Genomic DNA, 17,641 nt, shown 5'->3' on the forward strand with positions numbered 1-17,641 from the left:
TCAAAGGAACTCATCCATCAATGTGTCTTTTTTCCATATTATGTGATTTTCTAGTAAAAGTTTGTGTGAGCTAATGTTTTTCTCTACTAGGAAATATTGTTACATAACTTATGTATTCATATCAATTGGAGTGATTAAGACTGTTAGAAACAGTTAAAGAGGTTTGTCACTTTTCTATTGTTTTAATAGTATATACATTCAGGAAACCAGCGCAATAATTCCCCCCTCTTTTTTGCATGTTTGTTGGAGGGTTTGCAAGTCTCCCTCATTATAACTGCAGCAGGTGTTCCTTCCTTAGGTGCAACTCAGGCGCTGAGAATATTAGTTGTCATTTTTATGGTATACTATAGTGTACCATCGGCCATCAATGGTACAGACATTGATGGCCGATGGTTTTAAACCATCTTCAGAAAATCATTGATGGTTAACAATCGATAGTTGAGTTATTTGCATGTGAAAACCATAACTATCAGAACGAGAGCCAACCATGTTTACTCGGGGCTACATTGATGTAAAATAAAACTTGCCATCAGACCTTTCACAATAACACTGATATTAAAATGTAAATAAATATAAAGGGCAAAATAAACAAAAATATATATATAGACTGTTACCAATAAATTGGGAAATCAATCTAGATTTATAATCGATGCTACCAAAGGGGTAAGAGGTGCTTCTAAGTTTATACTTCCCTTGCAGCTGCTCTTCTGTAGCCACCGGGTGCAGTGTTACAGTGGAGCCTGGCAGAGATGCCAGTTGGAGGGTGCTGCCAGGCAGACTGGCACACAATAACAGAATCCTGGTGTCCCTGTGATATGGGCGGCTGCTGGAAGGTTACCTTACAGCAGCCGCTCATAGGCTGTTTCTGATTGGTCGCCTCAGATGCAACCATGTCAGGGAAAACCCAGCCTGACGTGGTTGTATCTGATGCAATCATGTCAGCAAATGGTTAATGAGTTTTTCAGTTGTGTTTTGTCCTACTTGTACTGTATACAGGGCCTGATTGAGCAAGGAAAGTAGTCGCTAATATGCACTCAATTGGTTGATTGTTCCTCACTGCGCATGTGTATGCATCACAGTGCGCGTGCACGAACTAGCCATTGTAATTGGCACTGCGATGACAGAGGCTACGGACACTCCTCATAGAGTGAATGACAGGAAGTGCCATTTGTGGGTGGTGATGGGGGGGGTCGGGGAAACACAGGAGTGCCAGTGCATTTGCACGCTGTTGCAGGGGCGTGAATAAATTATCATACGCAGTGTGAGGTCTCATAGCGTGAGTGGGAGTTAGCAATTTATAAGTAAGGTCAGGGCTTATGCAAGTGTGCGTATAGGTCCGATGGTACTCCATTGTACTGATGGTTTCACTATTCTGCTAGGTATTACAGATGTGTGTAATGTAAAGTAGGCATCCTTTTGTGGTGCTAAGTTTGCATTGCGATCGCAGTGGAGTGGCTTGCTATCGCAGTTGAACTGCATGCGTATGCAATATATATATCACATTATATATACAGGGACTAGGCTTCTCTGCACCCAGGGCCATCCTGTGCTGCACTTTCACACCTCTTCTCTCCCCTGCTCCCTACCCCTGAGTGTATAACAGTAACACCAATGGGTGGCTGGAGGGTGGGCTTTCTGGAGCCAGACGGTGGTGAGTGCCTCTGTTTAGGCAGGGTGCAGGGCTGCCCCTTTAAAGTTATGGCACTCCACGTGATGAACCTGCTAGCCTGTACCCTCAGCCGCCAATCATCACATGCCACTTATCCCCACCAACTTAAAGCAGTATCTCTCACCACTTTATCACTCTCCAAGGCTTAGTACATCTATCCCAATGGGCCTGATTCTGAGGCAGGTACATCACATGGATGCCAATAGTGTGTGTTACCAGACAGCACATGCACTGCAGTAAATGTACACATCTTTGCATAGCTACAGTATGAGCGATTCTGATGGGTCTTTGCTGGATCTCGCTTTGCATGAAATGGGAGCTACCATCATCGTCCATGTAAACGTTCTCAGGAGATCTTTCTTGTTGGAGTGTCCTGGGCAGGGCCAGCTCTAGGGTTGTTCGACCTGAGCAGTCGCATAGGGGCACCACCCATAGAGGTTGCACCCCTTCCCAACATCCCGATTTCAGTGGCCCACGGGTGGTTAAATCGGGAGGCTGGGGACCCCCCACTGCCGCAGCTGTGCTGCGGTGCCCGACCCCAGAGGTTCTGAATGGATGCTGCGCGCATGTGCGCGGCATCCATTCAGTGACGGGAGAGTGCTGGGGGAAGCACAGCTAGTGAGGCTACCCCCAGCCTAACATTATTTGAGGCAGATATGCCTCCTAATAATGTCATGTAGAGGGCATGGCCTATGGTAAAAAGGCCACTCCCCTATATTCTATCTTTGCCGCGCGAAAAGATAGGGCTCTCTGGAATTGGCCGGCACAGGGTGCTCCGACCCCTGGAGCTGGCCCTGATCCTGGGCATCTATATACATGTCCATGCTATTCCGAGTCATGCATATGGAGAAGAGAAGCCTGTTTCTGATGGCCTCTTGCACCTACTGTAGCATAGTCCTCCATATCAAATCATTTAATACGGAAGACAAACATTAGAGTGGTGCAACAGTGTATTATCCTCGAGCTATTGCTAGTACTGTAAGTTATGTACCTGAAGACTCTGGGCCTGATCCAGAGGTGGATGCATTTAAAACATCGGGCACAAGCACTAGATGTTTTAAATCTGCGCCTACATCAGAGAAGTACTGGGCATGCATCCCGATGGTTAGAGCTGGAGAACACAGAATGGAATTACATTGAGATCTAAGCAATTCTGATGGTGTTCCTGGGCAGTGACTGGGGGTGATTTCCATCGATGGGCATGCCAGGTGTTTGTCAGTGACAGCGTTGGTAGACATAGTTCCACTGGCACCTGCAGCAATGTACCGTTGGACCTTCTGAACAACTATAGGGTTGCTCTAATATCCGATAGTGCAGCCAATGTCCATTCGGTGGTGCAACTATTTGCGTATTGCAGTTGATTAAAACCACAGCTGGTGGGCCTCTCAGTAGAGAGCCCATCGGCTGCGGCATTAGCATAAATTCACAGTAGTGTGATCATTAGCATCCACTTCTGAATCAGGCCTTCTGTATCAAGCTTAAGTCATAAGTCATGATCATTCATGGTGGTGACAAGGGGTTGGTCGGCGAAACGCGGACGTGTCAGTGCATTTGGTTTATTTACTTCTAATACTCTGATATTCCCTGGTAGAAATATCCCATTTATGGAGTATAGAAATGTCTTCTACTCAATAATCATGTAACTCGGGGTCAACCTCTTCAATACTTTACCTTTTTGTGAGGTTCACTTATTAGAATCACTGACTATAAAACATGATGCTATAAGTAATTACACACACACCTGTACAATTCATATTATTTTCATTTTATTAATTCTATATTCTACTGTCCTTACAATGTAATCAATTCATAGTAAGAGAAAGCTATCAATATCATTTTCTATTGAATGACTAAACTATATTTTGTCTTCACACCGATTTGTGAGAATTAAACAGATTTGCTGCTTCCCATAGAGAGAGATAATTATAATGTTATTTTATTCCAGTGACTTCTGTTGATTTCCACCATTAGTGATCTTTCTTGCTATGATATAACATTGTGTAATACGCCTCCATTATACTGTAATGAGAAATAAATAAACACGAGTTAGAAAACAAAATGGTTACACATATTCAGTGTTGTAATTGCATCATATATAATTCTTATAATAACTTTTTTACATAACCATATTACATGCAACAGCTGACAAGTGTGTGATGTTAATATGAGTTACTGATTTATATGGTTGCATTTCCAATACTATTAGGCATATTCAATTGGGTGCAAAGTTTAGTGAGGTAAAAAATCTTGTGCCCAATTTTGGAACACTGAGGGTAAGTGCGCCCCAGATACCCATGGTATCCAGTAACAAAAAATGTGGTTGCAGGGTTTTCAGCTATGAGAAAAAAAAACACTTACCTGCCCGTGGGTCTCTGTGGCTCCTGGTGGTCTCCCCTCCTTCTTGTCACTGGGGAGGAAGCTTCTGGGAGTCCCTGGACAGCTGGGAGGCTCCAAGGGCTGCAGGGAGGTGCAAGGGCTGCTTTCCCAGTAAAAAGGCCGGATTATAGGCAACGCGGATGGGGCGGTCATCCAGGGGCCCCCATACCGCCGCAAATATTGGCTGGAACCTGGACACTCTGAACACTTCCTGGCTGGCTCTTGGCAGCATTATACACAGCACACTGCCAGCCACACTCACTGATGGACTGGTGGTTGGTGGACCAGATGGAGTCCATGAACGTGATTGACTATGGAAGCCCCGCCCCCCGCCTATTGCCACGAAGTGCTCGCTCCCATCAGAAAGCTTATGCTGCTGCAGCTGCTGCAACAGGTACTGTGTGCTCTTTTTCTGTCCCTTCCTCCCTTTCTCTCTCTTCCACTTCCTCTCTCCCTCCCTGTGACCGTTTATTCCTCTCTTTCTCCATGTCCCTCTGTATCCTCCTCCGTCCCTCTCTCTCTTCTCCCTCTTTTTTTCTCCCTTCCCCCTCTCTGTCTGTATCTCTCCCTGCCCCTTCTTCCCTCTCTCACCCTTCCCCCCACTCACTCACTCTTTCTCTATACAATATCTATCTATCTATCTATCTCTCTATCTATCTATCTATCTATCTATCTATCTATCTATCTATCTATCTATCTGTCTATCGCTCTTGCAATGGGCTCCATTTACCAACGCATTTTTACACTAAAGATATTTGTCACTAGTGATTGCCGCAATCATTTTCAATTCAGAAATCATCATTGAGGCGCTTGCTGGCAAGCGCTAGTATCAAAAAAAACCACCAGCGCTGTTTCTCTCTGTAAACAGCACTGCCGAGTGAAGTTGATTTTCTTGAGTGTGAATTGTGTGCACATGCGTAGTCCAGCAGACTAGACGCAGAGGAGATCTGGGAGGGGAGCCATATTATTTGTGTGGAGCGTTGCTTATTCCCTTAGCTGTCCCTGGCTGCCTCTCCTCTACGGTAACTGAGCTGTAATGGCAGCCAGTTATCCGCATCAGTCCGCAGAAACAAACCTGGCCACGGTGACAACCTCTCTTGGGTGGGGGCACTGGATGGTGTGTACTGGGGGAGGGAGGGGTTGAGGGTTGGTCGGACACTGCTGGGGAGGGGGGGTCCGCAGACTGCTTTCTGGGTGAATGGAATGCTGCTGTGTACTGGGAAAAGGGGGTACACTGGATGATGTGCACTTTAGAGAGAATGGGGTAGAGTGGGAATGGTTAGAGAGGTGCTGTGTACTGGGGGAAGGGAATCTGCTCACGCTCTGCATTCTGGGTAGACCCGGATGCCGGCTCAGACAGCATGGAGCATAGATTACAACTGCAGCAGGACAGATAAATCATGTCCACTATGCTGCCAGGAATCGGTTCCCAGCAGTGTCGCGGACATGATTTAGTATGCTGCCACCTTGCCGGTCAGTGGAGAATCCAGTGGCAAGGTAAGGGGCATAGTAGTCGCTGGGTGAGGCCGCGACAATTATATTGATGGGGCCCCCACAACTTAGTTGCCCCGGGGCCCCCACAAGCCTTAATCCGGCCCTGCTCAGTAGCCATTACAGGGGTATACACTTACATGGGGGTCACACACACTGGGGGTCACACACACTCACTCATACACACTTGGAAACACTAACAAACACTAACACACACTGACATACTCACTCTGCTGCAAAAGACCTGGATCCCGACGCTGGAGGAAGAAGACTACGCTTCGGAAGGTGAGTAATTAAGGACTAATTAAGCTAATTGGAAATTTCCAATAGCTTAATCAGTCTTCGGGGAGGAGGTTTAAAAACCCCTCAACAAAATAGCAAAAATGCTGCACTTGCAGGAAAAACCCCGCAGGTGCAGGATTGTCGCTATTCTCGCACCTAATGAATATGCCCCAAGAGTAAAAGAACTAGTGGACTGTACAGGGGTTAGGAAGGGACACTTGCTGTCTCCTGCATCTTTTCAACCACTCTTGCAGGTACTTACATAATTTCAACAATAAAGCTGCTGGATTTAAAATAGCAATTATTAAAAGACAAACCCAGGATGTTTTTGCCTTTAAATTAATAGATACTTTAAATCTAGTGGTTATTTTGTTATAATCACACCGTCACCAGCAAATTTTGAGGTATTACTGAAAACTTTGGCTAATAAGAGTACAAGAACTAACATCCAAATTTAGTGTTGTACTCTGATGTCCATTAACAGACAAATCAGGAATGTTTAAGAGGATATTATTTTTCTTATGTATAAGAAAATCATCTGCTCTTTTGAGGCTAAAAGCTGGAGGACAAGAAGGCCATATAATACAACTTTTAAAAAATTGTGTTATACAAAATATCTTACACTAAATTGATACAGTATATAAATGATAGGATCACAACATCAAGTTCTAATGGGAAATCGTCCTACTGTATTCCTAATGTAAAGGCTTTTCATGCTATTTTATGTTATTACTTGTTAAATAAAAAGTGTAAGGACTGTGATACTGATCCTGCCAATGATCTACCTCACAGGTTCTCAAACTAAGTCCTCAGGACCCCAAACAGTGCATGTTTTCCAGGTGTCCTCACAGAATCACAAGTGAAATAATTAGCTCCACCTGTGGATCTTGTAAAATGTGTCAGTGAGTAATGACTACACCTCTGCACCTGCTGGGTGACTTGCAAAACGTGACTTGTGTGGTGTCCTGAGGATTGAGTAAAGAACCACTGCCAGATTACCAACAGGGCCCCCACACTTAGCTACATCACTTTAGTGGGGGGCACTGTGGCATAATGTGAACTGGGAGCACTATAGTGTGTTTAACACATTTATGGTGCTGGGTATATTTACACATTATTCTTTTTAATAGCATCACCACTATATAATTTTGACAATTTACTCGGTAGTCACCCTTACAAAGCTGAATCCAGCCCTGCTCAGGCGACATCTGGGTTCAGACTACCTGAGGTTACAACAAAGCTATATGATGTGTGTAAATGAAAGTGATGTCATAAATCAGTATCAGTGAGAAGCAATACACCTAATTATAGCAAATAAATGAAATCATAAAAGTTATATAATGTCCTATAGAACTGCTCTGTAGTGAATATATGGAATTATATTACTCACTGAAGGTGTAGTAAGCCTGGAAACCTTTTAGCTGAGTTTTGATATCACTGTGGAATATCACCACCATGGTATTCCCAGTGGAGGTTATGGGATTAAATCCGCCGTCTTCACCACAAAATGGACCATACACACGAGAATCAAAATGGACCTCCACATAGTCTTGGATGCAGTGAGCGGCGTCCTCTAGGTGAAAATCAGTTGCAGTCAGTAATATCTGTAATACACAGAAATATTAATTATTATTAATGAAAGAGACATACAGAAAGCAGATACGACAGAAATACCAAAGTCAGCTAGAATATTCCCCACAGGCACAATGTGTGAGCATATAAATCTGATAATAACATCATACATAGATATGTTTGTAAATTTCATATCTATACTGATCATTCTTAAAGCAGAATATTTTTATTAACCAATCATACAATTTGTGTTTTAGAGCCTATGAAACTCCTTCAAATAAATCTATCTCCACAGCCATTATAGTCAGCAAACTACATCATACAAATGGGACTAATATATTCTAGGATAAGGAGGTGAGTTGGCCACTTACCTCATATCACAGCCCACGATGAACTCAATATTGGCCTGGTGACTACATTCACACATGAGACACTATCCCTTTCTCTCTATCTATCATCTATCTATCTATCTATCTATCTATCTATCTATCTATCTATCTATCTATCTATCTATCTATCTATTATTTCTCTCTTTCTATGTATCTATACATAAAGCTTCCATAACATTACTGAATCCACTACACAAATTATCTTCAACTACAAATCTGTTCTTACCCGATATCCCTGAGGAGCTGTAATATTGAAGGTACAATCCATGTTTGGGCTGTATGCATTTGGGTATCCAGGAGATGTAAAGTTCTTCTCAAAGGCAAAGAAATTCCCTCCACATTGTACTTTAGGGAGATATGATATAAAGCAGAGAACAAACAGCATTTGTTATCCAAAATCCAGCAAAGGACCAGGCTATGTAATTCTCTAACATATGATGAAAACATGACAAAGCTTCCATAAAACTTTCTTATTTCTATATAAAATTAATTCATAAACAAATTTTGTTTGTAAGTATGTCAACTACTAAGTGCCTGTGGTTTTCTGATCATAATCATCAAAGTTTATTTGTAATGTTCCACAATACTGAACAGGCAAAGGAACAAACAATCTAACACAAATAAAACAAATATTCATAAAGGATGATAGAAGTCATACTATGACTGAAGGAGTTTAAACCTTGAAGTTTATTGAACTGGTTTGTAATTTTTTGGCCTGAGCTATCACACATTGAATACTGTCCATTCAGCATACAGCTAGGGGATAGGTTTCAGGCCTCAGAAGTTAATAAAAGTTATGTGCACCCTGACTGAGGCTTTTTTGTTTTAAACTTCTCACCCTCCCTTTCTGTGTTTTGGTTGCCCTTTTTATGGTTTTGCATTAATGTTGCTTTTACGGGTAGGGGGAGCAGAGCAGAAGATTTGCGGTGCATAGCAGATATGAGCTTGACTGAATTTTCCTACTGTGGGGAATTTTTAAGCAGCTATAATCATGCAATCCAGAGAAGGTGTAAATTAAAAAATGGTTTTACTGTTAGGAAGCTCACAGAGGATGGACAATGTGTGAATGGATGGATGCCAGGGACAGATGTGAGACATAAGGTTGAGAGGATCTTGCTCTAGCTGTAGGTGGCAGATAGAGGCACAAGTTGGTAGGGCAGGGGCAGAAGGGATGAGTGGTAAGAGATGGTGGAGGGGAGGAAGGCACTTGTAAAGAGAGTATTTGAGGGACCACTTGAAGAAGTGAAGGTTAGGAAAGTGCTTGGTCAGATGGGATGAGGATTTCCACAAGTGGAAAATGCTGCAGGAGAAGTTCGTAGGGCAGGGGCTAAAGGGATGAGTGGTAGGAGATGTTGCATGTAGAGGGGAAGAAGTCACTTGTGAAGAGAGAGGTTTTGAGGGACCAATTGAAGTAGTGAAGGTTGAGAAAGAGTTGGTCAGGTGAGATAGGGATTCCCACAAGTGGGAAGCGCTGCAGGAGAAGTCTGGTTACTAGGGGTAGGAAAGTTATACAGTACGTCTCAGGAAATATTAAGGTGGCAAGAGGAGAGATATCTCAGGACAAGTTCAGATTTATATGTAAGGGGAGCTATTGAGGGCTGATTTGATATAGTTTCTATTCATACTAACATTGCCATATATAGTGGAAACAATATTTTATAAAATAGTATATAGTAAATTAATGATGGTACCATATTATTGAAGCAGTAAAAACAATCAAACATCAATGGTTACTTATACCCCTTTTCCACCTAAATTCCGGGTCTGACCCGGAGTTGGAACAAAGTTCCTATCCGGATCAGACCCGGAATTTTGCCGGAGCCGACTCTGGATATTCCCGAGTCAGTGCCGCTCACACCGCAGTCGGGTCTGCACTGACCCGGCTATTGCGGAGTGAAAGTGGTCGCTTGGAGATGATGTCATCTCCAAGCACCACAGAAGCCGGACCAATCGGCCGGCTAGCAGCGCACTCCAGGTCATCGTGACCCGGAGTGTGCTGTTCTCACAGCAGGGTTTCATGGGCTACGCCCGTGTTAAACCCTGCTAGTTACCTGGGTTGGATTGCCGGGTCACTCGACCCGGTGATCCAACTCTCTCCCCTTTTACACCAGGGAGCTGCCCGGGTTAACCCTTCAAAAACCCGGGTTTTAGCTCCGGCGTAAAAGGGGTATTAGTTAATTCATGTCAGTTTTTCTACTTTGAGATCAATTGAATTGAATTGTAGGTAATTAGTTTAGCTGTGAGCTGCATGTTCTAGTTTATTTATATAATCATCCATGCTGTAACTGCCATTCAGTGCAAGGAACATGACAACATCTGTAGGATATAAGTAGGATTAGACAGTGTAAAACTATAACATTGGGCATTTCTATAACTGAGTACAATACCTGAGCCATATGTAGCTTTGAAGCCGACCCCTGTAGCGCTACTGTCACTGGCAAACTCCACCAGCATCTGGTTAGTTGAAGCAACAATTAGAGGGATCAGTCCAGTCCCACAAGTTTTGTCCAGTAACAGGGGAGATGTCTTACTGGGACCATCATATATCTTGATGTAGTCAGATGCACAGTCAGGTGAGGATTGGACATCAAAGCCATTAAAATTCAGGGTAGCCTTAATGTAAGACATATCAGGGAGTCAGCAATAACTTATTTATTTAGTCATTTCATTTTGCAAATAAGTTCATATGTAGCTTAATGTACACACATTATGCCAAACTGGGGGATGTGATCACCTTATTTAGGCTTATTTACTTGAGTATTGTGAAATCTTAAATGGAGAATTACATCTTTGCAATGAGCAGAACAACCCATCATACTGTATGTCACCATTGTATATACTTCCCCCCCACATCCTTCTTTTCTGTTGGAAATTATACAATCCTTAGGAGGATTTATTACTATAAAAAGAACAGATAAGTATCAGAGAATGACCTCCGAATACTTTGAACCTGGTGCTAGTACAATAATCCCTAGATAAAATGACACACTAGTAATACAGCAAACCAGGATGTGACAGCTGCTTAACTGCCCAATCTATAAGGCACACAGAGAAAGGTTCCCAGTTGCGCCCAGCTGGTGTAATCAATTACGTGGTGCTCAACATATGACAGTTAGGAGATGATTGGCTGGAGCACCATTATAATATTCAATAAGCTTTATCACTCGTTGCATATGATAAAGCTCATTGCATATTATAATGGTGCTCCTGCCAACTTGTTAATAAATGAGACCCACAGTCTTTATGGAGCACATTGCACATTCCATTTGACATAAATAAATTATAAATATTTGTGAAGTCCATAGTTGGAGCACTCCACTGCAAATACACTGCAAATGTATAATGGGGCCACAGGTAGTCACAGCCACACTATGGTCCAAATATTATATTGTGAAAGTTTAGATAAAGTGAGAGTTTTCTCACACTTTTTAAACTCGGCCAATGTAATAGAGTCCGAGAACATGAAAACGTGCATGTTATTCAGGCTCAAAAAACTCTCACGATTTAAATTCTCATCCAGATATTTTCCCATTTTGAAGATACAACTCAACCCATGTAATAGTGTGAGTGTTTACTGCTAAACTCTCACATTTTCTAAACACTCACCCTATTAAATGTGGCCCTATGTGTGTTAGAATGATATCAATCACAAAAAAAGCAGCATCAGCTATAGTAGTCCAAATAAATCCCAGGCACAAATGCTCCAAATCACCATTCACCTCTGTCTTTACCCATAGCTGGGGGTCGATCTGATGGCTTCTATGAGGTTTTATCCCAGAGCAGTTGGCCAGTATCATCTTTCATGGATATCTGTGCAGAGATGTCCATGAAAGATAACATTTTGCCTCGTTCTGATATCTGAATTAAGTGGGTAGTACATATATAGTACATATATATGTATATGCTAATTCCATTCATTACTATACCTGTCCAGATGGTGTCCTGATCAACCAAACACATCTGGCATCATTGGGATAAGCTGAGGGATAATTGGCTGAGGTCAGAGTTCCATTCTTATCGTTAAGCAAATTTGCACAAACACCTAAGAGGTAGAAAGTGATATAATTTAATGACTATAGATGTGGTAAAGTATAATGAGTTGTTATATTACTAGGGTGAGCTACATATGTGACAGATACAGCCACTCATTGTAATGGGCCTCACTTTGTGTTAAGAAACAATCCCACTAAAATGAACAAGTCTACACCTAGATAAACCATGTTGTGACACAAGAGGCACAAATGCATAGCATAGAAATAATGGCCAGGGTATATTTATATTGGGTTTTAGAGTTGGGATTGGAAGCGTGAGACCCCACCACCAGCACCTGCAGTGCAACATGGCCTAGCTAAGGTGTGACATTGCAAGTATTAGCTAAATTTACTCCTAACTATAAATGAGGCTATATGACATCTGTACTTACTACACTGGTAGAGCCGGTTAATTTTAGAAACATCCAAGATACTCAGTCCTTTTCTTTGACCAATGGTTATGGTAGGATCAGGCTTGGGTACAATGGAGGGTTGCTTTGAAGTGTTAGAGAATGCATACCTGTCACACAGACAATAAACATGATAATATCATGTAAAAATCGGTACAGTCCAGAATTATAGAGGCAGTTATAACATCAATGTGCACTAATTATATTCATGCACCATCCTCTATTATGTAGTACCTCTGTGCATAGCAGCTTACCTGTCATAATGCATCACTGAGCTATAATCATACTCCAGACCCAGGTTATTAGTGTTTTTCTTTATAAAATTCACTGCATTACCTGTAACAAGAAATCTCCCATTACTACACATCACATGTGAATGACAACAACACAAAACTGTGACAATCAGTATTTTTGAGCATTTGCCATATGCATAGTACCTGGTGAGATATATTGGTAATTGATGGTGACATAGTCATCGCGGTCACTCCTCATATGCTCATGGTAAAATCCCAGGACATGACTTAGTTCATGTTCTACAGCTCCTCTGGACATACAACCAGCAACATCTAGTCCAACCATCTGTCCTCCACCTTGTCGTCCGATAAATGATGTACAACTGGAAGCAGTGAGGAAGGTACAGTATGACAGTCTGTTTAATGGTTACAGTATACTTATATACATAGGGAAATAAATAGTCATCACTGGAAGGTAAATTCACACCCATTCCAGAAGTATTCTTATGGAGAGTTAGCAGTAATCATGAAGAATAGAAAATTCTGCTTTTGTTACCAGAAGCCTCTCAGTTAGTGTTACTCTATAACTTAGACATAATGGAAGAACCTACCCATTTGATGAGACAATGTTGATATAATCCTTCTCTGCAGTCCTTGGTACAAACCTCACACACGTCAATGTCTCAAACTCCTGCATAGAAGTTTTGAACAACTTGACTTGATTGTCATCTGTAGCGAAAGGAAGTTGAGCATATATTATTATATTAGAACAATAGGTGATCATGACTACTTTAGGATACCATGAGGAATAGATAACTCACTATAAACAGAGGCTAAGATGTACGGAACAAGGACAGTCCCATCTGCAGATTTAGGCCACAGGCAATTTTTACAGCTGATGGCGCTGCGTCCAGGTTTCATGAGCACATCTCCTTCATGCACAGTTATGTTGTTATCTACATTAACCAGTTACATGGACAAGAAGAATTCATACATTAGTTTACTGTATGTAAGAGTTATGTAAGACTATTCAATCCTATGTTGTAATAATAACAGAGATATTATACCAATCTTTCTTTCCATTAAAGATGTTTCTTAGCTCGTTAACACACCTACAGTTCCTCCTTACTAAAGGGTCTATTCACTATTTTATTATCAGGGTAAGGCTGGACAATGATAATTAACTTACTAATTTGCGGTGAGCACTGGAGCAATTTATCATTACACTGGTGTTGAGACAGCTCATCCGAAAATCATCTGATTCCCAAAATGTTTTCACTGCTCCTTCTGGAGTAGTGAAACTTAGCACTGCTGAGTCTAACTAAAGTTCATGCAGGCGCACAAAGCCCCGGCATCCGGTGGAAGGAGCCGGACAGGGGCGGAAGGATACTTACTGTCTAGTAGTGTAAAATAAATTAATTAATAAAATAAACTCTCTCCACCATTTTATAAAAGCTCAGCCTACTCACCCTTGGCACTGGTCATCTAGGGGGTACCTAGTACAGTCAGTAGAGATTAATGTAATGCGTCCTCCTTCACAATTACTGACTGGTAATAGTATGGATTACAGGACTAGCAGTTGGGTTACTAAAAATGGTACTAATGGGCAGTTCTTTGTCAGTTTTGGGGAAAAGGTGAAGAACAGAGTAACTCTATAACTATCCCTGGTCTTAATCCTATTTTCTATGATTAGGTTCCTTTGTGTTCAGCTGCCTACTCATGTACCAACATAGACTTTAAGGAACCAACAGATTTCTTAACCTAACTAGTTTATACATTTTTAGCATTAGTAGTATGTTAATACCTTTGTTGACTTCAATAATCTTGCTGAAGGTACCTTCCTGCACTCCGGCATCAGTGTCTACTATAAATAGTAATGTACATACAATATAATAACCATAAATACTACATTTACCTAAATAGTGCATTGAGCATACAGTATGTTGCAGTTGTTGGAGAGCAATAAACAGCATCATACTAAATACATTCCTATCAGTTATCTTATCAATGATCTTTTAGATACAATACATGTCCTTACTTATGACCAGATAAATATGTTCTATGAATAGGCTCTCATGACACAGTTTTACCTGCTATAATTACAATTACATGTGACTCAAAGTAATTGATAGGGGTAAGTTACTAATATTGCTTTATTTTGACATTCAGTAATAAGTGTAATGGGGATTGTATAGACTACTGATAAGACAACTTCACCTAAATTACACTCCGGCCAGATTCTATTATTTTGTTAAAAAAATTATAAATTGTCTTCTAAAAATATTAGAAGTTTCACCTAAAATATAATTATAATGTAATTAATGTCACACCCTTGTTACATATGTCTTATTTACATTTATGTTCTAGCCAGTAGTATAAGATGTGTAACCAATAGTGAGAGCCGTTCTAGTAACCAAACCACAGAAGATGCAGTCACCATGGCAGTGTCAGTGCACTCACACACAGACGTGGTAATAACTGCACTATTTCTTACACTATTACATTATACTGATGTACCTTTCTAAATGGTACTTACATTAAATATTGTTATCATTAGACAAATGTATATCCCAGTGATAGTGATTGTGATGGTGTAAATAAGCATTTCTCATTATTAGGGGAAACATATATATTCTTGTTACTGTAGTATATAAGTAATGTAAGGTAATATGGATTGTACTTTATCTTATAATTCTTACCTGAATGGGAAGCTGCTGTCTCCTTCTCATTGTTCTGTGTCTCTGGATCTGAGAGAGTGAGAGATACCGAGAGAGAGAGAGAGAGAGAGATGGAGAGAGAGAGAAAGATGGAGAGATGGAGAGAGAGATAGAGAGAGATGGAGAGAGAGGGAGAAAGAGAGATGGAAAGAGATGGAGAGAGAGAGATGGAGAGAGAGAGATAGAGAGAGATGGAGAGATGGAGAGAGAGAGAGCAAGAGACAGAGAGAGAGATGGAGAGAGAGGGAGAGAGAGATGGAGAGAGAGATGGAGAGAGAGATGGAGAGAGAGTTGGAGAGAGAGATGGAGAGAAAGAGATGGAGAGAGAGGGAGAGAGAGAGAGAGAGAGAGGGAGGGAGAGATGGAGAGAGAGAGAAAGAGAGAGAGATGGAGAAAGAGACGGGGAGAGAGAGAGCGAGACACAGAGAAAGAGATGGAGAGAGAGAGATGGAGAGAGAGATGGAGAGAGAGATGGAGAGAGAGAGATGGAGAGAGAGATAGAGAGATGGAGAGATGGAGAGAGAGATGGAGAGAGAGAGATGGTGAGAGAGAGATGGAGAGAGAGATAGAGAGATGGAAAGATGGAGAGAGAGACATGGAGAGAGATGTAGAGATGGAGAGAGAGAGATGGAGAGATGGAGAGAGAGAGAGAGAGGGAGAGAGATAGACATGGAGAGAGAGAGAGATGGAGAGAGAGAGAGAGAGATAGATATGGAGAGAGAGATGGAGAGATAGAGAGAGAGAGATGGAGAGAGAGGGAGGTTCGTAATTGACCTGTTATGCTGACAGGTGTGAGACCAGCCTTACTATACTTACTATAGGTGACTTACGGGTCTATGTACTAAGTCTTTGAGAGAGCAAAGATACCAACCAATCAGCTCTTGTAATATTTCAAACACAGCCTTTGAAGTGGCAGTTAGGAGCTGATTGGTTGCTACTTTATCTCCATCAACTTAATAACTCTCCAAGACTTAGTACATAGATACACAGACTGGATATTACTCACAGTCATCATGGTTAGGTGTCACTTTATATTATTGTGTCCCCTGATTTCTGTAACAGTTCTCTGATTTACTGCATCTAATACAGTATGTGGTGGTTTGCATCACCCCTTAGCTAGCCATAGATTGCCCTGTTTATACATTATCTCAGTTGCTTAGTTTGCTATTTAATTTTGTTTTTTTCTGTCTTACTTCATTTTGGATGTATATACATTGTTAACTTTTTAGGAAATCTATTCTACTTACTCTAGCAGATACATTTTTATATTTATAGGATTTGTTACACTGCTTATTGTGATTGTTTAGTTATCTTGTAATCACAGGATTTTTTTTTGTGAATGCCCCCTTCTGTAGAGCGGGTGTTACAGTCACCAATTGTTAATTAATTGTAGATAGTTTTGGGAGTACTTATTCCTTTCATGGTCATTTTTTTATTGTGTCCTTAAAAAAGTCTTAATAGATTGAAATGATTTCATCATTATATAAATATTGTATAATACAACTATTGTAATATGGATTGTGCTAATTCATAGTATTCTTTCTTACCTTTATGGAATGTTCCCATCTCCTTAATGATATCCAGTGTTTTTGGATCTGTCAAAGACAAGTAAAAATATTGTGATGGTGTAAGAATGAGGAAGGTTTCTTGAAAGTGAGAGAGAGAGAGAGAGAGAGAGAGAGAGAAATTAAGAGACACAATGCTGCAAAAGAGTGAGAGAGTGAAAGACAGAATGCAGCAAAAGAGAGAGAGAAAATGCAGCAAAAGAGACAAGTGAATGATTTAATTAAAACAATGACATGAGAGAGAAAAGTAGACAAAATAAAAATGAAAACTTAGTGACTAGAAGGGGAAAATGAAGGATATTTAATGAATTATTCAAATTTTTAACTTACCAAAACCATTCATTTCATGCTGGGAAAGCTGAAAGATAAATATGGTTTAGGTAATGCTCACACTGTGATTTGTTTTACTCACTGGTCTCACTTAAAGTATTATAAATCTTAAGGAAGAAGTGATGAAGTTCCCAGCTCATGGCCACTGGACTCTTTATCATCTGCTACCACTATGCAGTCAGTCACAGTGCTCCTCAACAAGTCGTTACAATAAAAGGGCATTGAGACACGTGTCACTGTGAGCTTCCTCCTGCAGTCACTGGTTGATGATCATGGTGACTGACTGTAGGAAGGGACAGAAATAAGTGAGGTAGGTTACTTGGCCCCCTCCTCTCTATCTCCTCTACTCCCACTGCCACTTAGCTCACTGCTTGCATAGTGAATAGAAGAAGTGAACAGTGATATATATATATACCCTATATATTATTATTATACTGCAGTCACTGACTAAGAAACAGAGAGACTGTATTTATGTACTGTACTATACTGGGGAGGGGGTGAGGGCAGAAAGCCTTACATTTATACAATTACCACATACAGTACTGTTTGCCCTATAAAATAACAGATTATTTTTCA

General features: G+C 41.0%; 1 protein-coding gene across 1 annotated transcript; it reads right to left on the reverse strand.

Moving 5' to 3' along the window:
- Nucleotides 1–7,200: 7,200 nt before the first annotated feature.
- Nucleotides 7,201–17,090, reverse strand: LOC148436131 (embryonic protein UVS.2-like). The gene is made up of 13 exons (XM_088465333.1): nt 17,066–17,090; nt 16,718–16,765; nt 15,153–15,200; nt 14,258–14,317; nt 13,275–13,409; nt 13,065–13,182; nt 12,658–12,836; nt 12,475–12,556; nt 12,203–12,330; nt 11,706–11,821; nt 10,167–10,392; nt 8,006–8,124; nt 7,201–7,422 (listed from the first exon to the last, which is right to left on the reverse strand). Exons 1-13 carry the CDS (start codon nt 17,076–17,078, stop codon nt 7,201–7,203), a joined length of 1,494 nt encoding a protein of 497 aa, XP_088321459.1. The 5' UTR covers nt 17,079–17,090.
- Between the last annotated feature and the right edge of the window lie 551 nt (nt 17,091–17,641).

This window comes from Taudactylus pleione, unplaced genomic scaffold, assembly GCF_031769625.1.
Source record: "Taudactylus pleione unplaced genomic scaffold, aTauple2 ptg001956l, whole genome shotgun sequence".
NCBI classification, from domain to species: Eukaryota; Metazoa; Chordata; class Amphibia; order Anura; family Myobatrachidae; genus Taudactylus; species Taudactylus pleione.

Coding starts and splice junctions, on each gene's coding strand:
- LOC148436131 (XM_088465333.1), bottom strand. Junction 15,201..16,717: donor GATGGGAACATTCCATAAAG/GTAAGAAAGAAT, acceptor TCACTCTCTCAG/ATCCAGAGACACAGAACAAT. Junction 10,393..11,705: donor TCAGGACACCATCTGGACAG/GTATAGTAATGA, acceptor TCTTACATTAAG/GCTACCCTGAATTTTAATGG.